Raw genomic sequence first — 25,711 nt, 5'->3', positions numbered from 1 at the left:
TCCCAGGATAATTTTAAAACTGATCAAAATTAATGCAACTAAACTGCATTAGAGCTAAATGCAGATTTTTGTAAATTGGTTAATATTAGACATTCCAGTGACGGAATCTCGTAGTTATACCAAAGTTTAAAACATTCCATCTGATTTTAATATAAATATTAATGATGAAATAATGACTCCAGAGATGTTTTCACTTTTTTGCTAAGAAGCCACTGTCTAATATTTAACTTTATAAAAAAGACAATGTTGTAGCTTTATTGTCCTCTATGTTAGAGATAACGTGGAGAGAGCACTCAAAATGTAAGTTATCATTGTTTTCAACAGCTTTCCCCACCAATGAATCCGATCCAAAGAATCTAATATTAAGTAACCTTAAGTAAGAGTACCTTTTTTAAAAAAAAAAAAAAAATTGATATTTTTATCTTCATTAAGTTATCTCTTTTGTAAGTTACTGAGTGTTTTAAACTAGTACTTGTGTCACTTTTCTTTGTCATCTTCAAAGGGGCAAAAAAAAGGTTTTGTTCTTGTGATATCGGTATTTTGTTTACTTCAAGACACACCCCTGATATGAGTTCACCGCTGTTCGCTTTTTTTCTGCTGGACAGAAATTTTGTGTATTTATTCCTTACAGATAAAGCATCTCTTTTGGAAATTTCACCCTTTCTGTTTTTTATTCTGATGTTCTATGTCTTTTGTTTGACCTACAAGCTCCTGTGTTCTGGTCTCACTGTTCATCCTGTGTCGTTCTCAAAATATCTACCTCTTTGTTCACCTACAAGTTCCTGTGTTCTGTTCTAATTTCTCATGGACACTGAAGAATTAAAACCCCATGTGGAGTTCATAATTTCTATCTCTTTATTTAACCTACAAGCTCCTGTGTTCTGCCCCAGTGCCTCATTAACACTTAGGGCTGAAAATCCTGTGTTCTGTTCTGATTTCTCATGGACACTGACGGATTAAAACTCCATGTTGTGTTCATAATTTCTCTTCTTTCTTTGACCTACAAGCTCCTGTGTTCTGTCCCAATGTCTCATTAACACTTTGGAAATCAAAGTCAATTGCAAGCTTTTGATTATTTTTAGTTTTTAACCAAAAAATGTGTTTTTTAAAAACTTCATACCAATGTCACACTGATATCACCGTGATAGTTTTAATTATACCAAGATGTATTTAAAGATACACACAATTTAAAAAAGAAAAGAAACATTGATTAATACCAGTGAACTCATTACAAGGAACAATTGTGTGTCTGTGTTAATCATTCAGTCAATCACTAATACACAGTCCTTCTAACCTAAGAACTGTGATCATGAGTACTAATAGGCCTTTTAATAAGGATTTTCTGAATGAAATTTGACACACATCATGTACATGTATAGTCGGGATGAGTACATATAACTAGCACATTATCGCATACACAATTTTTAATTTGACATACCTCAACACATGACAGGGTGTATTGAATCAACTGTATCAAAAGTGTTTGAGTCATTCCATAGATTAGTATATCAGGTATTAAAATAGGTGAGTGCTGTGAAGCTTATATTGTAAGCTATTTTATATTACCTGCCAGTCTGGTCAACAGATACCCACTGAAGCTCACATTACCTACAATATTGGGTAAAATTGACTACTGAATATACTTTATTGTACTTCCATGGAAATATTCAGTCAAATAAAAGATAGCGTTACCCTGTATTTTAAAAAAACAAAAAAACATGCAGTGTTTTTGCCAAGATTCAGTTCAAAAGTTCTACACCAGTTCTAGAAAAGGGGTACCGGGGAACTCTGGCAGATCTTACCAATATACTGATAAAGAACCCTGGTAAAGTGACTGGGGGAGCTAAGGTAGATTTTACCCACATGTCATTCTTTGCAAAAACACTGAAAGGGAACTTTGAAGCTCTGGTAGATTTAATAGTCTTCACAATTCCAGATTTGATAACGTATAATCATTCAAACATTTGAAAATTTTAATATTTAGACAAATGCTTATTATACACAAGACTTTGAACATTCTTACTTTTAATATTCAGATATTCTCATCATAGCTTTTCATTAGAAAGAGCTTGAATCTTGGTTGCAGAATGTATTCGGCCAGTGTTCCTTGTAATTTATATTATTGTTTTAGCAGGCCAGAGCATATTTTTCCAGTGATGTAACATAAAAATAAGGGAGTGTATGTGAGGTATCATTGCTGTAAAGATGACAATGGTGTATGACATGTGTCTCACTGATTTCATGCAACTAGTTAAAACACTGTACTTAAAATTTCACACACTATATTTTCAGATTTAAGGGTCAATTGATCACATATTGTACGATTTTAACATTATTCTACTAGTTGTCTGCTTTTCAATCCTTTAAAAGACATCTGTAAATTCTGTTCATAGATTTTTTATTTACTGGACTGTCTACAGCACTCGATCTGCAGAGGCTATGTTAGCTCTTGTCAACTATCCGCCTGTACCCATAATAGTATCGGAATCAACCAGTTACTTCCCATACCCCAATGGCCGTTATCAAAATGCCTGTTTGTACAAATTTACATAACATTAGCCTGTATGTAAATTGTGGGTTAACTCATGTGTTCATCTGAGGAATGAGTGTACATTTACATAATGACTTGATTTGAATAATCAAATAGTCTGACAGTGTTATCACTCCCCATTGTGACCAATCAGTGTGAGTGTTCATTTACATAATGACTTGATATGAATAATCAAATAGTCTGACAGTGTTATCACTCCCCATTGTGACCAATCAGTTTGAGTGTTCATTTACATAATGACTTCAATGGAATCAAATAGTCTGACATAATGTTACCACTCCCATTGCAACAGTATATTTTTGAACAACAACAATGGGCATACGCTAATAGTATAACCAGCAGATAGTGGACCAGAACTAGCATAGTCATAGATCCAGTGCTCTAGAAAAGGCTACATGTTTGCAATTGATGCTTTATGAAAAATTCTTTGATTTATAATATTTTTGAGTAAAACTTTGAAAAATTTTAATGTGGTGTTTGTTTTTGTAAGCAAAAGCTGTGATGTATTCAATGTTTTTAATGTAATTATAATTCTTATTGTATAAATATGAACTTGAACTTAAATCTGACCTAGGTCAATTACAATAAATAAGTGCAAATTATTTCCAATGTATATTTGTTTTGTGATATTGCTAAGCTTTCATAGTGATGCTAAGTTTTCGAAGTTTTTTTCTTAATTTTGTGACATGTACTGCAGCCATTTTTTATCTTTCACAGGCAGCATTTTAGACTCAATAATTATTTCAGTTCAGATATTTATAATCTTTTTATCCAACATTTTCAGTCAGCTTTTTGAGTATATATTTGACAGTAATTTTCATTTCAAGAATGTGAAAACTTTTTGACAGTATTTTCCACAAAATGTTGGAGTCAGATATTTTCATTTTTTTTTTCAGACAATTTTTTTACCATTATTATCAGTCAGTGTTTATATCTTAACCTCTCTGAAGACTTCCACATTTTTTGGTATTGATGAGTGAGACTAATGCAGTCTTTGCAATGGCTGACAGTCATGCAAAATTTGATTTTGTAAACCAAAGAAAAAAGCATATTATGTTTGAATGTTGTATGACTTCTTGACCAAACGTTATAGTGTTTTTCTTTGAGATCCACTCTCCTTGACCAAAGGTCATAATTTCATTATTCGAGGTCATATTATCTTACTATGAGGTCACATGTTAAACAGAGGTCATAATTTTCTACCTAGCGTGGTCACATATTTTGCCATGATGATCGTATCTTGTGATCCTCATCAAAGGACACACTGTCTTGCCAGTATTTTCTATTTTATGCCTCAGGTCATGAACTCTGAGGTACTTGCACAATTTCCATATTTATTGTAGCCCAAAGACATAGCTATCTGGCTGGACACACTGGCTCTTCTAGCAGACGACATTGTCAAGACAGATAGCCCCCAAATTCTTTGCTACATTTACTGGGACCAATGTTGTCCTGGCAATGGTTAACTGAACAACTGCACAGATTTTGTTCATGTTTTAATGTCATACATTTAGTCACAGTGATCTCGTACTGACAACGAAAACACGATAATTTCTACTTAATTAAGATTTACCCCCATGGAAATGATTCCTATGTAAAGTTAATAAATGTCACATTTTCATTACAAATTTTTCTACTTTGACTTTTTACTGCAGTGTTTATTCTTTGCTTTTTTTATTATTATTATTATAATGTTTTTGTACAAAGAGAATCTTATTTTGGTAGGCTTATAAATATTTGTGTTAATATTTTGCTGTGTGTCTTTTTCTACAATTTATTGTACAAATTCAGAGAATACATTGATTTGAAAAAGTTGAAAAATATAATAATTATAATGTTCTTTTTATTTTACAGTACTCATGATGAATAATAAAAGTTAACTAATACATTATTCAAGATCAATTTTTCTGTTTAATTGTGTATATTTGTGTTTGTGTGTCTGCATGTTAATGTGTGTGAATTTATAGTCTAGATGCTATCCATGGCATCAAATCTCAAGATCTCTCTTTAGTCTAGTGCTATCTGTGGCATCAAATCTCAAGATCTCTCTTTAGTTTAGACACTGTCCATGGCATCATGTCTCAAGATCGCTCTAGTCTAGATGCGATCCATGGCTGATGCGATCCATGGCATCATATCTCAATATCTCTCTTGTCTTCAAAGAGATTCAAAGCCATGGATAGCCTCTAGACTAGTGTATTTATTGTGCACCATTCCATTTTCCTCCATTCATCTACAATTTCTTGCTAATACCCGAAGGAGGGCCAGTCAAAACTTTAAGTGGTAAAGTTAGATGTACACATGGGATGGGAGAGATGGGAGCGAGAGATTTTTGCTACATATAATACATGTAACAGTTACTTGTGGTATTTTACTCCAGATAACCAACACAAAATTATGGACTCCTACAATCTGTTTTAAATGTTCAATATGTACATTGAAATCTTAGTGCTTGAGATCTTTAATATATATATAACTTTTTCTTTTTTTTTTTTTTTTCCTGTTTCCATTTGTTTTCGGGGGGGAGGGGGGTATCACATGCAAAAACAGATAAAACTACTAGAAAATATTATATATATCATGTAAGTTTACATTCTCTCTGTTCACTTAATTTCATCTCAATGTTGGGCACATTTTTTGACCAGAGAACACAGATATTTTGTTTTGAAAATAATGATTGATCCTTCCACTACTGCTACAACCAGAACACATTATATACTCAAGAAAGTTAATTGACTAACTTCCCTAAAATGGGGGTGTAAACCAAAAATATTACAAATTTGTACATTTGTCACATAAGGAGCACTGTGCAACCATGCAATGCCAAACCATCCCCATACCCACCCCAAGGCAACCTCATACCATCCTCACCCCAACCCAGCATTCTCATATATGCGCCATGGATATGATATGATATTATACTTATAATAGGGGGTAGTATCTTCCCTCATCTGTGATATGCATTGTTATTTATATTAGGTGTGTACACTTCCACAGACATTTAGGCTTACAGCAAAGAAAATGGTACAAAATATTAAAATTATGCAAAAACAAAATAAAGGAAAATGTACATAGAAAAAATGATTTATGCACAAGTTGCTTTTATAACTTTGAAATCCAAAATAAATACCCATTTTTCATCCATATGGTGACATTGATTTTTGCCACAAAAATGAAAGTTTTTTACATGTCAATCCGATTTTGTTTTTACATGTAAATTTGTTTAATATCTTTCACACTTATTTCGTCTTTCACTGTGATCGGCCGGCTGTTCCTTCAAATTATTTTCATCAACGAATGGCAACTACACTACTCTGTACACTACTGTTCAGCTTGCTCAATGTGGGCCCGGGGCGGGGGTCAGCCAATCAGTCAGGGGGCTTGCCACATGCTTACACCATAGCAACCGTTTTGACTTCGTAACAGCCGTGTCAATATGCAAATTTATCAATGTCCTTTTCCCATGTTGCACTTCGAAAATCTAACGGAAATCACAATGGCGGACAGTGTACACTCGAGTAGGCACGAGAAAAGTCTCGGTTTATTAACAACCAGATTCGTTTCTCTGCTCCAGGAGGCGAAGGATGGAGTGTTAGATCTTAAACTGGTAAGCACGTTGAATCAAATAGCGTTTCTAGTATTTTAACAGCGTTCTATAGGTAGTTTTCCGTACGTCAGCGTGCACTTCAAATTTTAAATATCCCTGGCCCTGGTCGGTCAAGATGAGTGGCATGGCATGTGACGTCGAGTTTTCATTTGTATCTGAGAATATTAAATATTCTTTGTTACTTGGTCGGAAACAAAAATGCAGTAAATTTTATGTTTATATGAAGCAGTCATTTTATAGGATGTTTTATTCGAATTTCCGATCCACTGAATATTTAGAATGTGGGTCATTCGTTTTCAAATATACACAGAGCACAGGGTCATCTGCATATGAACGACTTGACCTTTAGGTTGTAACGACTGTCAGTGCCATGCCACTGCAGTTGTTAATTTATACTTGAAAAACATTCAGATCATATATATGTCTCGGCTGATTGTAAAGTGGTGATAATGTATATACAATAGATTCCATGACACTAATCAAGGGTGTTTTTTGTCGCGAGTTTTTTGAGGTGGAACGAGACGCGATTGAGTCCCATACTAGTATTCGAATGAAAACAATATTCGTTCAGTCAAACCTCAGTGTCGCGTCTCAACATGTTAATGTTGTCATTCGGTTGTGATATGGTATTTGGTTTACCATGACGGTTGAGGTATCTTTTACCTCCATGGCATGTCAAACTAGAAACATTTTCACATTGTGTCCATTAGACAAATATTCACTGTTTCAAATTTCAAGGAATCAGGAAGTCTCCAAAGAAAAATATTGTCAATGTGTGGACTGATTTGACATATTATTTTAGATATTTTATAAAACAGCATGTATTTTTTGTAATGTGTTATGCAACAAAGTACATATAGTGATATACAATCCACAAGTTCATTCATGTACTAATACTACATGTACATGTACATTAAGAATTGTGTATAAATATTCATTACATTTTGAGAGTTAGATTATATTAGAACTACAAATAAAAATTGTACACTGAGAGAGAGTTGACAAAAAGATTGTTTGGAAGCAAATCCCAGATTAACACTGGCTCTGTGAGTATAAATTTTCATATGTAACTATAAAACCCAGAGTCCATTGACCCCCATTCTCGTATATTGTTTTATAATATATGATTCACATACACACATGTACACAGGTTTCATTCATGCACGTTTATCCAGCACTTCAAAGTTTGAATACCCAAGTGCTAACGGAATTCCAATACAGACTTTAAAAGTTACTGTGGTGGTCTTCAAATGATTTGGTAATTGGGGGGCTTAAAGAGAAAGGAAAGTCTGCTTCTATTGATGACTTTTAGCCGTAGGATTAGCAAACCATGTGTGTATTGTTCATGACATGGAATAAGGTATTGATTAATGCAAAAGTTATGGACAGTAAGTGCCAACAGCTGTAGTCCTTTGAGTATGGGATCCCGTACAATTTAACTACATTAGCTGCAGAGATGGAAGGTGTCAGCTGAAATACTAAGCAATTGTAAATTAATTATCGTGGCAGTTTGGGGAATGTGATCAATATTTTGTTCTTCATGCAGTTTCACTTCATTAAAGAGTTGTTGATTGTATTCTGTTGGAACTATTCTATGAGGAGTTTATTGTGCTGATATTCATGCTATCACTTATTGCATACGGCAGTGGTACATGTATACTGAAAAACAGTCATATTTTCAGACCAAGTGCGTCCTACTTAGTAATATATTGTGATCTATGATCAGTGTGCCCTCTATGCCAAATTCACATGCCACTGACACGCATAATTTCTAGTGATGCACCAAAATTTGGTGTTTCCCTATCTATTACTGTGTGGTGACTCACAAGAAATGACAGTTTTTAACATTTTGACTCACAACAACAAAATTTAGCTATCATTAGAGGGCACACTGAAATTTATGATTACGAATTATATTGCTGGCCAGAGTCAGACCCATCATTTCAATAGATCCTTTTACTTGAAATGAAATGAATACCACACATTGAATAAACTGTGGGAAATGAAATTTATAAATTGTAATAAGTAAATTTCTTTGTGAGATCTACAACAAAATTCCCCCCTGAAAAATTACACGTTAATTGATCTAAAGTCTTGTAATTTACTCAAAAACTTACCAAATCTCCTAGACAGTTGAGAGACTCCATTAATCTTGTGAACCCTGATTGCCAATTATTGTTTTGATTCAACACCAGTTTCTGTTGTCAGACACTGTCTGCAGCATTCATCATTACATGTACTTCTGCTGTCAGACGTGTTCATTATCAGCACATTGTCATAGATGTAGACAGAAAGATCAGCCAATGTGTGCACTCTTCAGACTTCTCATCCCTTTCCATAAAGGGGAAGGGATGCTAAGGATGTCCCCAGCGATGTATTTTACAGACTTACAGTACTGCAGCCAGAGGGGGTTTTTGGGTCATTTGACACATTGTTTCAAAAATGAAAGTTTCGGGACACTATGGTGACTATGTCCCACTTTTTCAAAAGGCTGGCTCCAACACTGGACTTATAGATGCTAATGATGCTTCTCCGTATCCAAGGAACTACATGTATTACAAGAAAAATTAATTCGCAAAAAGTTGTTGGATAATAAAAAAATCTTGTATTTTAGACATGTGAAATTTTGCAGTCAAATATCCATGGTGATGCTTATAATTTTTGTAATGGTTACAGGCAGCAGATCAGTTGGCAGTGAGGCAAAAGAGAAGAATTTATGATATCACAAATGTGTTAGAAGGTATAGGACTTATAGAAAAGAAATCCAAGAACAGTATACAATGGAAGTAAGTACTTTATTATTATATTGTATCATGTTTTGATATTGACTGGCAAAGATACACAATTATATGTTATTTTCTGGTACTTTTCGAATCATACAGCTGAGGAAAATATGAGTTACATACGGTAGCATCTTATCAATACTTGTCCAAGACTGGTTGTGACAAGGCTTCCTACGTATGTCACTCATATGTAGTGTTTATGTTAAGAGTATTTTCCAACTGAATGAAGACAAATATTTGTGAATTATTATATAAAGAATAATTTATACAGGAGGAAAATAAAAATGATTGCCGATGTTCATATATCAAGTTCCACAGACAATGCTGATGCACAGTGTTGTGACACAAAATGACAGACAAATAAATCCCATATTTTTTCTTTGAACGTGTATAACTTGAACTGTGCATGGTAGAAGGCAAAGCTGTGTTGTTGTTTTCCAATGCCAGTAAGTGTAGTTCTTGAATGACAACACACATTGTTACAAAAAAAGTAAACGCATCTGAGAGGACAATAATTAGGTAGAGATGTTTGTACGAATATCCAGAATGTTTTTTTTTTTGATAACATTACATTGCTTATAGATTAAAATCCAGTGTATTGTACACTTCACGATTCCTTTTTGGTTGTTACATATACTGTCATTTTGTACTTTTGTGAGCGCTCGTTACATACTACATCTGCTTTGGTACGGGAACGCCTATGGTGTTGTGTCAGATGTATGTAATGAGCGCTCTCAAAGGAACAAACGACAGTAAACATAACAGCCAAAATGAAATCACGAAGTGTACAATACATAGGATTTTAATCGGATTGGATTTGACCATACACCCTCCACCATGTTGGTGGCGGGTCTATGACCTGACTTGTAGATTGAATTGATTCATCTTTAGAACAGCACAGATATATCAGTAAAAATGCCTATAGCATGATGTATATACTCACACTTCATTTATATGCTGTTTTCATTTATAGGGGTGCAGGACCAGGGTGTAATACAAAAGAAATTTCAGACAAATTGGCTGTTTTGAAGAGAGAACTTGATGATCTTGATGCTAGGGAGGCTGAATTAGATCAACAGAGGGTGTGGGTTCAACAAAGTATAAAGAATGTGACAGATGACCAAGAGAATCATAGATATCCTTTTACATGTTGACCATCAAAGTGTTCATATTTCATTTCTTGTGTACAAATAAGTTTTCGCTTACTGAAAGATAGTGGTGCAAAGCATAGACCCAACACGTGTAGGGTCTATATGCAAAGTAACTGATCATACCAGCAACCATACATGTACGCCTAGAATTTGAAAGAAATAGCTATATTGTAAATATTTTTTCAGCATGTAGTTGCAGCTCTAAATAAATTGACTACTGTAAACACTATAGTGCAACTTAGAAATTAACTTATATGTAGTAAAAATGTTCCATTTTCATTAATGATTTATTTAGAGAAATGGCCGATTGAAAGGGTTTGATATGTATTTACATATTCATATACCTGTATAGCTGCTAGGCAAGGTTCTCATTGGCAAGAGTTTATTTTGGGTGGGTGTGCTGAGTGAGTATAATATTCACCTGTATACATGTAGCTGCTGGAAATTTTATTGGCAATAGTTTATTTCCAGTGTATGTATGCTGAGTAAATATATGAGAGGAAATGACTTGTGTACATGTCCATGTCGGTAGGCTGTTCTTGTTTCATACTGTACTAGTTGTTTCCTTAACTGTAGTCTACGTTAGCATATGTGACACATGAAGACATCTGTAGATGTTTCCGAGGAGATACATTACTAGCTATTCAGGCACCATCAGGCACACAACTAGAAGTACCTATCCCAGAGTTGGTAAGTTAGAATTTTGTATGCCTTGGACTTTGACTTTATTTTTCAGCACTATTGACTGCAAAAAACATCAGTTGCACACAAGTCTTGTCAAATAGCTGTCTCTTTATTTGTGCATGTAGGCAAATACTACAGGCTTGATATGAGAATAGATCAGTGAGCATAGTGTAAATGGACCAAGTTATAGATGTATAAATGAGAATGACAGAAAATGAAATGAAAATGGTCAAATTAGATCATACACTTTGAAAAGTTTAAATATTGTAGGTTTATTAAATTGCAGCTATATATGCACTTGTCAAACCGGCTGACAAATTTGTATAAATGCAACCATATCAGGTGTACAGTTCTATGTCAAATGATAGATATAGATGTTGCTGAAATAGAACTTTCAATTTGGCACATTGCATCAAATATACATTACAATGTATGCATAATACATTAACAAAACCATTCTTTTGTCTGTGATTGACATCATATACAGTTTGCCGTTACACAGTTTGCTTTCCATTCCATTTCACAGGGTACAAATCAACAAAAACGTTATCAAATACACCTCAAGAGTTATAATGGTCCAATATATGTATTACTTGTAAACAAAGATACAACAAGTAATAGTCCTGTAGTTGTGCCTGTACCACCACCAAACCTAAACCAGACTACAGCAATTAACCAAGGACTGCCAAACTCATCGTCGTCGTCGTCGTCTTCATCAGAAACATGTAGCACAAGTACACCACAGAAAACAGCTATTCAATTAGCAAGTAAAATTATACCAGCCCAACCTATGGACACCTCATTGCCACCTAGTAGTAGTACTCCTACAACAAGCACCACAACAGTCACTGGGTCATCTTTGTCACATGAAATAATAAAAAGAATGGATACAGGTATGTTACATTGTAACAGATTGTAAGATACTTCAGTCACATTGTAACAGATTGCAGACACATTAATTACATTGTAACAAGTTATAGACACTGCAATCACATTGTAACAGGTTATAGACACTTTAGTCATATTGTAACAGGTTGTTGACATTTCAGTCACATTGTAACAGGTTGTAGACACTTCAGTTACTTTGTAACAGGTTATAGACACTTTAGTCATATTGTAACAGGTTGTAGACATTTCACTCACATTGCATCAGGTTGTAGACACTTCAGTTACTTTGTAACAGGTTATAGACACTCTAGTCATATTGTAACAGGTTGTAGACATTTCAGTCACATTGTATCAGGTTGTAGACACTTCAGTTACTTTGTAACAGGTTATAGACACTCTAGTCATATTGTAACAGGTTGTGGACACTTCAGTCACCTTGTGACTATCAGGTTGTAGATATTTCAGTCACACTGTTACATGTCTTTAACACTTCACAAGTTCAGTTACATTGTAACAGGTTTGAAACAATTTCCTCTAGTCACAGATGATTACAAAAATCTTCAGCCATATATGCTAAGAAGTTACAGACACTACAGCAAATTCGTAACAGGTTACGTTCGGGTCACAGGATATTAAACAAGATACATACACTTAATTGAGCCACATGATAGCAAGTTACAGACACTTGAGTCACACGGTTACAAATTGCAGACATTCCTAGTGAAAATTGAAGACATTTCCACGTAGTAAAAATTACAGACTACTTGAAACAGTTAGAAGTTATGGATGTTGACTTTTTTTTTTTACAGTAGCGCTACATAGGAGTTTGTTCAACCATGTGATGCTGTCATTGTACTGATGCTATCATTTCAACTCAAATCGTTCAAATTTTTGACTTTTTTTTACACAGGTATTGAAAGTGATATGCCTAGCGATATTCTGTTTGATCCCTCAAAAGATCCTACCATGGATGGTGAACTTATTGATGAACTCATATCATCAGAAAGTAAGTTCCGGTTCAGTTGTATATAGACTTGTAGTTTTGTCAGATTAAAAATCACTGCTGTACATAAATGCATATTGTAGGCTTAGGCTTTCTATTAGCACAGCTGAACAAAGAGTACTTTCTTAGATCCAAGCATGAAACCCAATCAACCATAGTCTGAAGTAACTGTGTGTGTTTCAATATAGATAACTTCTAACATGAAAGAAAATATGAAAAATCCAGCCAACAACAGCAGTAATTCAGCTACATTTTGTATATTTGTATCATATGTTTCTTTGAAAGTGTAGCTTATTTTTGTTATCTGGTGAAATAAATTTCATTCATTCATTCATTCACATTTACCTATCAAATCACAGCAGTTCTGCATATCATGAATATTCAGCAAATACAAAATGTATACAAAGTTTCTAAATGGAGGTTTGTAATCAATGGATATCTGGAGGTAAACTGACCTGAAATGGATTTGCCCCCAGTAGTAATTGACAAGCAAGCAGTGAAATAAATGTTAGATTATGACTGATTCTGTGCCCTTTTTTTTCTTCTATTTACAGTTTTTGCACCGTTATTGCGGTTATCTCCCCCACCTGGTGATCATGACTATTATTTCAATCTAGATGATAGTGAAGGAGTGTGTGATCTCTTTGATGTACCCACATTGTGAGAATGTCAACACCAACTGCCATAGAATTTCTATTGTACATATACTGTATATTTAAAAAAAAGCCACTGTTATATTACCTAGAGTTTAGTTTACAACAAACTTGTAAGGACTTTTTGTATGTTTTTGAGAGGGAGCTTAGTGTAAGAAAGCCCACACAGATCCATTAAGAATTTTGATATTTGATACCTGAGAAGCTCTTCCTAGTACTTCAGCATGAACCACGTCTTAGATAACGTAATTGTTCTGAAGTAAATAAAGGATATTTTGTATGCGAGACTCTACATGCAACCATCAACAGTACCAGTCAGTTTTTTTTAGACTTAAATATAAGCCACCTTTTGCATGTACCAAATATGGGATATTTTCTCATTAATTTGCATATATGGTTGCCAGTGTGCATGTTCCAAATATGGAACAATATTTGCACACAAGTTACCAATGTGCACGTTCCAAATATGGGATATATTTTAATTAATTTGCATATATGTTGCAAGTGTGTATGATCCACATATGGGATATTGTTTTCTCGCCAACTTGCCGAAAGGCAACAAATTTGCATGTTCAAATATATGGGATATTGTTGCTCACCAATTTGTATATTAGCCACCAGCCTACTGGATGTTATTTTCTTTCATCCAAATATGGGATATTTTGCTCAAGATTTGCATATCAGCTTCCACACTATTGGATGTTATTTTCTTTCATCCAAATATGGGATATTGTTGCTCAAGTTTTGCATATTAGCTTCCACACTATTGGATGTTATTTTCTTTCATCCAAATATGGGATATTGTTGCTCAAGCTTTGCATATCAGCTTCCACACTATTGGATGTTATTTTCTTTCATCCAAATATGGGATATTGTTGCTCAAGCTTTGCATATCAGCTTCCACACTATTGGATGTTATTTTCTTTCATCCAAATATGGGATATTGTTGCTCAAGCTTTGCATATTAGCTTCCACACTATTGGATGTTATTTTCTTTCATCCAAATATGGGATATTGTTGCTCAAGCTTTGCATATCAGCTTCCACACTATTGGATGTTATTTTCTTTCATCCAAATATGGGATATTGTTGCTCAAGCTTTGCATATTAGCTTCCACACTATTGGATGTTATTTTCTTTCATCCAAATATGGGATATTGTTGCTCAAGCTTTGCATATCAGCTTCCACACTATTGGATGTTATTTTCTTTCATCCAAATATGGGATATTGTTGCTCAAGCTTTGCATATCAGCTTCCACACTATTGGATGTTATTTTCTTTCATCCAAATATGGGATATTGTTGCTCAAGCTTTGCATATTAGCTTCCACACTATTGGGTGTTATTTTCATTTATCCAAATATGCAATATTGTGTGTTATATTGTTTTATTCCATCCAAATTTGGAATATTTTTGCTCACCAATCTGCACATTTGCCATCTGTATATCATACATTTGTATATATAGGACATGGTATTCTCTCCCGTTTGCATCCCAGTTGGCATATGCTGCCAGTGTATCTGTCTGTGTGCACAGTAGATGTATCAGTATCAAAGTCTCACTAAGTTGCATACAAATTTCAAGTCACCTTGTTCATGATATATGTTGTTCCTTACTAATTTACATTTAGGTTGTTAGTACATCTGTTCATAGCATAATGTTTTCATTACTAATCAATTCCACTGAAATGTTTCTATTGAATGAGTTCATACCGTGAATTTAGAGCAAAAAATGCCAAAAAATACCCAAATTACAGATCATGTTTGTACAAATGTATATCAATGCAAGTAGACAATGGGGGAAGGGGTTGTATTCTGTTAGCTGTTTAGTTGATCTATTTAAAGTTGTTAGTTCTGTAAGCTCCAAGGTCATTTCAACCATAGACAGAGGGCTTCTCCACTGTCTTATGTTTCGACTGAAAGCTCCATCATTGTGTACACTCCTGTAATTCTCATGTTTAACGTATGGATAACAGAAGTGCCAACAACGATGAATCTTTCAGTCTACATGGTTAGTATGCCAGCATGGAAGGGTAGGGTTTAAGTGGGGAGTTTATTTTAGTACATAGATTGCTTCAGTGAAAGCAGCTGAAAACAGTTTTATGATGTCCAGCACTGCCATACTATAGTTACTTTAAAATTCCACAATGATGTTTTAAAAGTAAACCCAATGTAAGATGTTTAGAATTTAGCCCTTTGTACATATTTGTATCTTTCTTCAGTTGAAGTGCAACAGTGCACATGACATATTAAAACTCTAACAGTACCATGTTAAGGAGACAAGAGTACATGTCCAGAACAAAATGTAGGTGGGTTATTAGATGACCCTTCTTTCGTGTCCAACGTCAGAAAGTTCCAGGACAAGTTTGGGATTTTCACATACTTTTAAACTCTCCTGAGTCCTAAGTGAGGTACATCAGTATGTGGGAATCAGTTGGGTTGTTCATACCATAATAGAACGTATATGTGTGTACTAGTAGTAAGATTGTACTGTACAGATTTTGGTGCTGCTCAAATAGTCTTTTGCTACATGGACATGTAGACTACTGGTGTGTACCACCCACTGTATTTTACAGTCTTGATAGTGAGTTACAGATAATCAAAGTGTGTGTATATTTTTGTATACTATAATCAGCCTGTATAGAGTAGAATTGAATCAAATTAAGTGTGTACATAAAATCTTTAAATTTTCAAGCTCCTGTAATTGTAACTTTTAGCATGTGTTTTTGGTGTTTCTTTTCTGTAAAGTCACTAAGCGTTGTTCTACTTTCGAAAGCATGTGATATCACTACTTAGCATCAAAAGAAATGGTACTTATTCCACCAGTTTGTTTTTAGCTGTGTGCATGTTCCAGAAGCTTTCTACATAAATGATTGTCATACAGTCTCAGATTCGTCCCCCCCCCCCCAGTCAAAATGTAATTATGCATGGTACTGAATAGGTGATATTAATACATGTGTGTGTGTGTGTGGGAGGGGGGGTGTTAAACACTGATACAGGTGTCTGTGTCTGAGGATTGAGTGGTAACCCACTTGACATAAGGAGATAACCTCAAATTGTAACCTGAAGTTGCAAAGCACCCATACGGGGCCTAGCATATATTTGTATGATTTAGAATGTACATGAAGTTTTCTAATTATGATTTTCATTCAGATAAATTGTCGTTTTTTATCACAACTTTGATACTCCACTTTTCTTGACTTATACACAGGTTATGACATACAAGCAGTTTAAAGTTTTTTAGCTTGTGTGTTGTAACCTGTGTAAGTCATTTGATCTAGCAAGCTAATAAAACATTTTTTGGTCAGCAATTTTCTTGAATTCCGTTTAAGCTTCACCTGCCCAGTAACTATCCTGGATGGTTTCTGGCTGAAACGACAGCGAGATAGTATATGTATATTGAGACATGTACTAAATTTCGTAAAAGGAGTGTTCATTTAGTACTGTGTAATATATAACATTTTGTAGGAACAAACCTTTCAGTAAGTTTTTGTAGAGTTAAAAAAAAAAACATAAAACCTTGTAATATACAACAACTTGGGGGTGATAACCTTAGATGTTATACAAATAATGGGGGAGATGTACATGTATCAGTGTGAACTTAGATTTGTACTATTACATTTTTGTAAATCGAATTTTGGACTATTATTGTAGACTTGGTATAGATCTCCAAAAAGAAACCTGATTCAACTTATTGTTATGCAAACGAATTGCTTTTGTTACTCAGTTGTGTGGAAAATGTTTATATTGGTTGGATTTTGTTATAACTGTTTTCACCAGAGCACCATGTGTGCTACAATAAATTCCCACTGAAAATTCAATTTTTTTTAATGCTGTATAAAGTTTGTGTTTTTTAAAAGCACAACTGAACTAAGGTTTAGTAGTACTATAGTCTTTACTATAGGCATGGAGGAGCGCCTGTGTTTGTGTGTGTGTGTGTGTGTGTGTGTGTGTGTGTGTGTGTGTGTGTGTGTGTGGAGAGAGAGAGAGAGAGAGAGAGAGAGAGGGAGAGGGGGGGGGGGCAAGAGAGTGAGTAAATCCAAACTCAAGAAGTCTACCTTATGTAATTCTTGGTACCTGCAATAGCAGAAAATAGAACAAGATAGTCGACATATTTTCACACACACCTATAGTAAATGCATGTGGAGCAGAGGTTATGGTGTCAACCATGAAAGCCCAGCCCCACCCAAAAGGGGTTATTTCCAAATGACTTGGCACTTCCAGTAGGAGAATTTCCTAAAACCTAAAAACTCACTCTGACATGCTTTGTTTTAAAATACAAAATATATTAGTTAACATACACTCACTGAAAAAAAAGACAATCACAAAGATAAAATTGTGTTAGTAATTTAATCCAGAGTAATATAAGTTAGCAGTAGAATTTGCACCAACACAGCAAAACAGTAACAACACAATTATTCGAACATGTTTTTTGGTTAACAGTAGTTTTGTTTTCAAATTTGATGCACCAGCCTTTGATTCAAAAATCAACAAATTGTGTTCCAATGTACTTTCGATGTTTCACAGCAACTACTACAGAGTCACGTGTCACTGGTTTCTAGGTGTGCTATGATATGGACTGAAAGATCATCTTTTGGGGGCGCTCTTCTCATCCCACAAGACATGTAAAGGGAGCTGGGAGGTACTAGTATGACTTACAGCTGTAAAGGTAGTCGTGCCAATTAGATTTCGGGTCTGTGCCCCAAAGGTTGCCAAACAAAAAGGAAGCGAGTACTCGAGGCATGCGACCTTTCGTTGTTCGTAATATGAAAAGAAAGACTGAAGGTCTAGTAGCTAGACTGATGATAAGGATTCTTCTGGTTGCATTTGACAGTAAAGAAATCCAGTCGCTTTCACCTCGTCAGATTGAGTCTAGATATTGTTGCAATGATTGTTTTTGCATTGGAATACTACTGTATAATAACTGAGATGTTGCTATTGCCATAATCCATTGATCCACTAAATCTCAGACCTCCACTAGAAGAATTGTGGTCCAAGATTAAATTTGCAAAATGGGTATTTTGGGTTGTGCGTCTAATTTACTCGTTATGTGATTATCTAGTTTGTTTATGAATTACTTCCTGTATGTACTGTAACAAACTGTTTATACAATTTTTTTTTTTAGTTTAGCAAGTATAGGGTCTCAAAGACAGACTTGGTATATGTTTTTTCACATAATTTGTTATTCTGGTACAAAAACACATGATATTGTTAGATTACAATGTAATTAGAAGCCCAATATAACTACCCATTTCTCATCTTCATTGCCACTATAAATGTTATGCTGACAAACATTATGTTATTGTCACTTTTGTTAAATGTAACTGAAAACAACAACATGTATATGCACTGAGTTGATGATACAATGTATTATATGTTAGTACATTATCCATGAATACAAAATAAAATGATGCTAAAATTAAAACTCAATTCAAGGTGTGATTGAAACAGTTTAGCTATAATAAATCTGAGATTTGTGCCAATGTATCCTGTGCGTAAATCTAAAGGTAATATTGGGAGTATACAGGGCCCTAAATATTCCATTGATACAATATTTTATAGTAGAACTTATGGTTAAGTGTTATATATTCTTGGTGGAGTGTGTGTGTGTGTGTGTGTGTGTGTGTGTGTGTGTGTGTTTCTGTCTCTGTTGGTCTGTGTCTGTCACATGTCTGTCTGTCTAGCTACATGTCTGTGTGTGTGTCTGTCTGTCTGTGTCTCTGTGTGTGTGCCTCTGTGTGTGTGTGTGTGTGTGTGTGTGTGTGTCAACGACTTGCACTCAATGCAAAAGACAGCTAGTCCGATTATAATCGTACTTACATGTAAGCGTAGGATTTAACTTTTGACATTTGATTACAAATGATACTCTTTGTTTACAATCTTGGGTATTAGAAAAAGATCTCATCACTACATTACTACATATTCTGGAATATGTGTTCTATATCACTTTCGATTTTGCCATTCCGCTTATCAAATCTTATTGACAGTAATAGATGGCTCAGGTACAATCAAAATGGAAAGCCCAGCCTTGGTCAGGGTTGTCGATTTGATCTTGAACGGGAAGACTGTATGCGTCGTCGTCGCCAACATGGCAGTTAGTGAGAGCATTACTGTATCCGGAATTCCGTGTACCTCGAAACGAGTATAAACCGGTTGATGGCCCATTACTGTCACCCTCAGGTACTTGAAAAGTCACTTCTGAGTCGACTATATCGTTGACTCCCGTGAGAGTAAAGTAATCTGACAACCCTTGGTTTATTCCGCCACTGCCTGAAGTCAGTTGACAATTCGGATCTGCAGGCTTGATTTTGAGAATTGTTTTGTCTGTTCCAAGTGTTACGCCACTCACAGGTGCGCTAGGTGGAAAGTTACCGAATGGGTTTCCTTCTCGGATTGGACCACTGCATTTGAACTCAATGCAAGCCGCCGACGAGACGGAATTTGCTTTTTTTGAGTCATCAATTCGATATCCAAATAATTCACCCAACACAATGTCTAACTCACCGCCATGGCTGGAAACTTTAAAACGCCCAGTTTTTGTACCACCGACAGAAAGTTTTATAAAACAGACTCTTTTCAGTGTACCTTCATGAGGATACCATGACAAAGTAGTACGGAGAGTCTCTTCGTCACGCTGCCAATCATACCCATACGGATGTGCTGTGTACTCTTCTAAGCCACGTTCTGGACCCGTAAGGACAACAAAGTTCTCAGTAGTATCGGCCTCCCAACATCTGTATTCTGCCACCCATTCATAATACCATTGCCAATACAAAGGGCCGAGATCTTGGTCTACTATTCTGTCATAGTCGGAGTCACTATATGCCCAGTTATAATCATATTCGTCTGTTGCCATCCGTGGAGTGATACCCTTCATGGATGAAAAGGAGGCGTTACCACCTAGCACGCTGAAAGAATCTTGCAAATCCTGTGGCCATGCTGCAGGATGTTTACTATCTGGAACTTCACTTGGGTGATAAGGTGTAAAGGTTTCATCTCCATATTTTACACTTATATGAATTTGAAACAGATCACCACTTCTGTCACAAAATGTCTTCAAGCATACGCTTCCATCATTGGATGTTGTACCCTTCTGATAATAATATAAGACTCCTCCTGATATGCTGTTAGTAGGATCTGCTGTTACAGCCGTGACTTCTGCATTCTGCACAGTTTCTTCCATGTGTTTAGTTTTATATGTTCTCACTTTCAGGTAGCACGTATGGAGTCTGTCCTCCATCGTGTCTAAATTGAAGATCCACACATGATAACCAGTGACAGTAACAGTACCAATCAAAAAGTCCTCAATATCCCGCTTACGACGTTTTGCTTTTACCACCTGTAGCTCACCACTGTCCTCCCATTCACCGCTAAGTTTGTTCAATGCCCATAAACGGACGCGTGGTTTTCCATCAGCATCTATGTCATTCAAATCGATACCAGCCTCTACAGGATCTATAACTAATTGCATTGGTTTATCAACTCGTAGTGGATTGTCATCTTTGTCTTTGAATTGCGTCGAAAACATTCCATATGTACGCAAAGCTTGTTGGTTCCCTTCGATGTCCCTAGTGGAGAGATCACTTGGCATGACGTCAGCAGCGGAGGGGTCGGCAGGATCATAAAACGTAACCGATGCTTTTACTTCATCAGTGTATAAACTGCCGTCTTCGGCATGAAAGGATTGTTCTGGAATCTCAAGTTCAACTTTAACTTCGCCTTCTGTTTTGTTTCCCATGAAAATCACAGAAGACTGATTTCCGCTCAGAGTGACTGCTTCAGCTTTTTTGGATAGCAACACAACATGATAAAATCTAGAGGATTCATCATTTAGTGGAATAATTTTCACAGTTTCAGCAAAATAGTCCCATTTATCTGTGAAAGTTAGCGCTAGTTGTTTACGCCCTCTACCAATCTCAAAAGAGAATTCTCCATTTGCGGTCGTTCTCCCCACCTCATCATTACCAATATGGATGTAGCCATTGGTAAGCGGATAACCTTGGTCGACCCCTACTGCTTTACCTTGTATAGTAATTGTTTGTTTCCCGCAAACGTTACAGCCACAACCAGTTACAACCTTGAGTTTTATCTCAAAAGAATCACACTGAACGGTATGGAATACAGATGATGTTGGTGAACAACAATAAGTTTGTTCATCTGTGCACTGCGTAGTATTGCTCAGACCTCCATGACAGATCCGTCTACTACACTTACCAATATCGTAATAATTTGAACCACTACCATCCGTACATCCATCAGGTAGTTTCGTCATTTGTTGCAATGGGGACGTATCACAGCTTGCACTGCTTGAATCTACAGGGGCATAATTGTTATACAAACAATGTTATACACATACACATCATGTATGTACGTACGTACGTGTATGTATGTATGTATGTATGTATGTATGTATGTATGTATGTGTGTGTGTATATTCATTATGAAATAGATGGGTAGAAGATTGATAATAGATCTTTCTAAAATTACTAAAGTACTTTCTTACCTAACACCGTCAATGTTGCAGCCAGTGAATACTGAGCACCAGCTACATTATTAGCTCTGCACATGTAGCGACCAGAATGAGAAAGCTTTAAATCTGAAAGCAGTAAACTGTTGCCTACGTAGTTTTCAGAACTTACAATGACGTCATCCTTGAACCTATAAATGAAGAAAGGTAATGGCAAACATTTTGGTACAAGTGATTCATTGAAATGTATCATTTTTTACAGCAAGAGTAGATATTAGTGTGACCATATGTTTTTCATTACGTTTTCATAGCAATTGTGGGTCGGTCGGTCAATTTTTTAAAAAAGAAAGTGAAAATATAAAAAGTCATCTTGACTGTAGAGATGACGTCAAAAGTCCAACCACTTGCTTATTTTTGCCAGAGAGGGCACTGTTCCGCAAAACATTAAGGGCGGGAAAAAATAAAAATCAAACTTGACAGAACTAGAGGTTTTTTCTTTCTGGCAACCTGTTGCTATGGATATGGTAATGGTTGCTATATGGTATTTTTTTATTTATGTCTCAAAATACTTGCACGCATATCCTAATAACAACCTTTAATGTTGAGGATGTATATCAATATGAGTAAAATTGTTGTCGAGACAATTGCAAGCAGTGATGTAATATTCTTTTGAAACTAACCCCCCCCCCCCCATTAAATAACGAAAACTCACCACTCATAACTTGGTGGTGGTACACCCTGAGCTTCACAGCACAATGCAACATCTTCGCCTATATTCCTTAATTTCGACTGTGGATGCTCCGTCACAACTGGTGGTTCTAAAGTGATAATACGTCAATAGACTTTAAAACAAGTAAATCAAGTGCCCGTTTTACAATGCAAACCGGAAATGGGTAATATAGCGCCATCTACTGTTGTGAGGGTAACATAAACTGTGCCAAAACACTGTATGTCCTTTCCAGGTTGATGTTTCAGTATATGGACGCAGTTCCACTTATCAATATTTCAATATTACTAAATGATTGCATAGCCCCGGTTTGGGCATAGACCCTCCACCCACTGGTGGGTGGAGGGTCTATGGTTTGGATTATATTATATTATATATATATATATATATATATATATATATATATATATATATATATATATATATATATATACTAGTATATATATATATATATATATATATATATATATATATATATATATATATATATATATATATATATAACTCAGTGAGTATCAATCTGCTATAAAACATGATAAAATTTAGAGGATTCATCATTTAGTGGAATAATATATATACAAAATGTAAATTCCAATTTTTTTATAAAGGAGAGATATGGGCGATATGCAACAAGGATTTTAATTTTTGTCTAAGTCATCACCAGTCGTCTGATTCTTTTGCAAATAATTATATGTTTTTGTTATTAAACTGTTGAATGTTTTTTCTCCAAATTTATTTATTTTCGTGGGTGACCTAGCTATGGACAAGACATGGTTATTTCACATTTTTGGCATGATTATTTACTGACTCTAATGCGTCAAATTAAGTGTAACGATTTTGTTGTTTATTTTTAAAATGTCCACCATGAACACGAAAACTGTACAATTGAAAATATTTATCATGAAGATCAACAATGTAATCGTGTGTCATGATTGGTACTTTTGAAAGTAAAGATAGTCTAGAAATCATTGCACTATATATGTTTGGGTTTTTTTGTTTTGTTTTGTTTTGGTTTTTTTATTTGCGGATTCTCTAGGAAAACTTCACAAGTCTATTTAAAAAGAGTACAGTAACTGAAAATCAGGAAATACAGTAGTACATATACTTTGACAGGGATGGGGAAATGATTTACACTGTGAGGCCTGACCATTTGTCAATAAGTTTTCCATATCTGTCATTTCTTTTGCAAATATACAGTTCAGTCTTCATTGTCATTTTAATATTCAAAATAACTAAGTTTAAGGATGGTATAGTTTTCTTGAGTTTGCAGTCAAAAATTATTTTCTTTACAATCAGTAACAAATGATTTAGGAGTAATGAGAAGGCAGTGTCACAATATATGTTTTGGCATGATTGAAAGCCAAAAAACATCTATCGCAGACCAGAAATGCCAAAATGTAGCTAGACCAGAAAATTGATATTAATGACTGTCACACCACAGTAGAATTTTGGCATGATTTAAAACCAAAATGTTTATCCTGCAGACCAAAAGTGTAATCATGCGCATGATGATTGACAGTTTTGAAAATCAAAGGGAGTCTACAAATCATTGCACGATAGACAGGTTTCACTTGGTTAAAAATCAATATTTAAAAAAAATGCTTTTGACATTTTGCGATAACTAACAATTGCTAAATCTGTTCAAGAACAAAACGTTTCAAAACAACCATGAACGTTTTGTCTCCTGAACGCAAACCAGTTGTCAAGTCAGTATGTTTGCCTATGATTATCAGTGGTGAATAATTTAAATTTAAAAATAAAATGTGTTGTACGGAATTATATAATAGTCTATAATCTATACCACTGTACCTCACATTCAATATACAAAGTAGTTTTTTACTTGATTGAAAGACCTATAGTAAAAGCATATGTCAAAACTCACCCAGTTTCAACAACTTGATATCTATCGAAATTTTGTTGCTCCCGGTCCTTTTTTTCCTGCGGCTTGTAACAGGGGCTTTTGATTCTGTTGTTATGTAACCATCTTTCATCACGATTAGGTCAAAGTTGTCAATACAGACTCCTTCCAAAAGGAAATATCCCTGCTCGTCAGTTTGTGCGATGGGATCGATTGGGAATTCTGCTCGATAAACTTGTGCGTTTGCCAAGGGTTTTCCATAATCATCCTGTATAACGCCTTCGATAGTGTCATCATCACATATACAGAACAAACAGTTGGCATCAAGATTTCCACTTTGGCAAACTTTTAAGCAATCTGTAAGATGAAGAGGGCCCAGCTTGTTCATTTCTTTTAAACCGCTTTCTATACTTCAAAATAATGTACCATTCATAAACACAACTAAACTGATAAGGTTCAATAGTGCTATAGGCATCGAGAGGTGTCTGTCTGTCTGTCCGTCTGTCTGTCTGTCTGTCTGTCTGTCTGTCTGTGTATTTGTGGTATGGTGTATTTCACAAAGATAACAACAAGGATTCATAGAAAAGTGAACAAACATTTAAAAAGTGTATGCAAATATGCCGAGCAACAAGACCACGCCCATAGCAACAGCCAAATGATGATGTATATCGCAAAGATAACATCAGTGATTCATAGACAAGTGAACAGACATTCAAAAACTATGGAGATATGTGTGTAAGCAGTGTAAAAAAAAGTGTATGCAAATATGCCGAGCAACATGACCTCGCCCATAGCAACAGCCAAATGATCGAGTACATTGCAAAGAACAACAGGGCTGGATATGCAACTGACCTAGCATGGTTGTGCTACAATGCCATTGGCGCTATTTTTACCTAAGGAAAGGTAATGTTATGGACGTTTTGAAACGATATCTCAAACCTACTACTATCATCTCAAAATTAAATATTTAGTTTGTCCATGATATAGGAGAACATCGGTGGTACACTTGTAGACTTGTGTATGTCAATTTACCTGGGCAATCCCATTCTCCACAAGTTCTTGTTTGTTCCGTGGCACCAATGCATTGTTTTGCTACATCCCGAGTATAGCAAGTTCTTGAACGAACTTCTCTGCCTCCTCCACAGGAAGCATCGCAAGATGACCACTGCCCCCAGGTGAGCCAGCTCGTACTGCCTGTAACAAATAAATCATGATAACTAAGATTTGAATATTAAACCTGTACCAGCTGCAACCATTTTCTCCTCAAGCCTCCCTCTGCCATACATTCTGCACGTCCTCTTAATGTACACGTGCACGCACAGCAAACCAGTTAACCGAATG

At 35.4% G+C, this 25,711-nt stretch overlaps 2 protein-coding genes across 2 annotated transcripts; one reads left to right on the top strand and one right to left on the bottom strand.

Annotated features, from left to right (window-relative positions):
• Positions 1-6,043: 6,043 nt before the first annotated feature.
• LOC144437513 (transcription factor E2F5-like) lies at positions 6,044-17,192 on the top strand. The gene is made up of 7 exons (XM_078126453.1): positions 6,044-6,158; positions 8,835-8,944; positions 9,915-10,076; positions 10,674-10,782; positions 11,303-11,669; positions 12,575-12,670; positions 13,222-17,192. The coding sequence occupies exons 1-7, from the start codon at positions 6,048-6,050 to the stop codon at positions 13,329-13,331; spliced, it is 1,065 nt and encodes a 354-aa protein (XP_077982579.1). The 5' UTR covers positions 6,044-6,047; the 3' UTR covers positions 13,332-17,192.
• A 2,124-nt stretch (positions 17,193-19,316) lies between these two features.
• On the bottom strand, positions 19,317-23,690 carry LOC144437980 (cartilage intermediate layer protein 1-like). Its single transcript, XM_078127014.1, has 4 exons — positions 23,618-23,690; positions 22,498-22,603; positions 21,822-21,976; positions 19,317-21,631 (listed from the first exon to the last, which is right to left on the bottom strand). Exons 1-4 carry the CDS (start codon positions 23,688-23,690, stop codon positions 19,317-19,319), a joined length of 2,649 nt encoding a protein of 882 aa, XP_077983140.1.
• Between the last annotated feature and the right edge of the window lie 2,021 nt (positions 23,691-25,711).

The sequence above is a fragment of the Glandiceps talaboti genome, chromosome 7 (assembly GCF_964340395.1).
Source record: "Glandiceps talaboti chromosome 7, keGlaTala1.1, whole genome shotgun sequence".
Lineage (NCBI taxonomy): Eukaryota > Metazoa > Hemichordata > Enteropneusta > Spengelidae > Glandiceps > Glandiceps talaboti.
This window is presented reverse-complemented; position numbering and strand designations above follow the sequence as displayed.

Excerpts from the sequence above, each read along its gene's own strand:
- LOC144437513 (XM_078126453.1), top strand. The coding sequence starts at position 6,048 with ATGGCGGACAGTGTACACTCGAGTAGGCACGAGAAAAGTCTCGGTTTA. Across the intron at positions 10,783-11,302 it reads AAGTACCTATCCCAGAGTTG|GGTACAAATCAACAAAAACG; the intron begins GTAAGTTAGAAT and ends TCCATTTCACAG. Across the intron at positions 12,671-13,221 it reads TGAACTCATATCATCAGAAA|TTTTTGCACCGTTATTGCGG; the intron begins GTAAGTTCCGGT and ends TTCTATTTACAG.
- LOC144437980 (XM_078127014.1), bottom strand. The coding sequence starts at position 23,690 with ATGACAGATATGGAAAACTTATTGACAAATGGTCAGGCCTCACAGTGT. Across the intron at positions 21,977-22,497 it reads CCACCACCAAGTTATGAGTG|GTTCAAGGATGACGTCATTG; the intron begins GTGAGTTTTCGT and ends CTTCATTTATAG. Across the intron at positions 21,632-21,821 it reads TGCAACATTGACGGTGTTAG|ATTCAAGCAGTGCAAGCTGT; the intron begins GTAAGAAAGTAC and ends ATGCCCCTGTAG.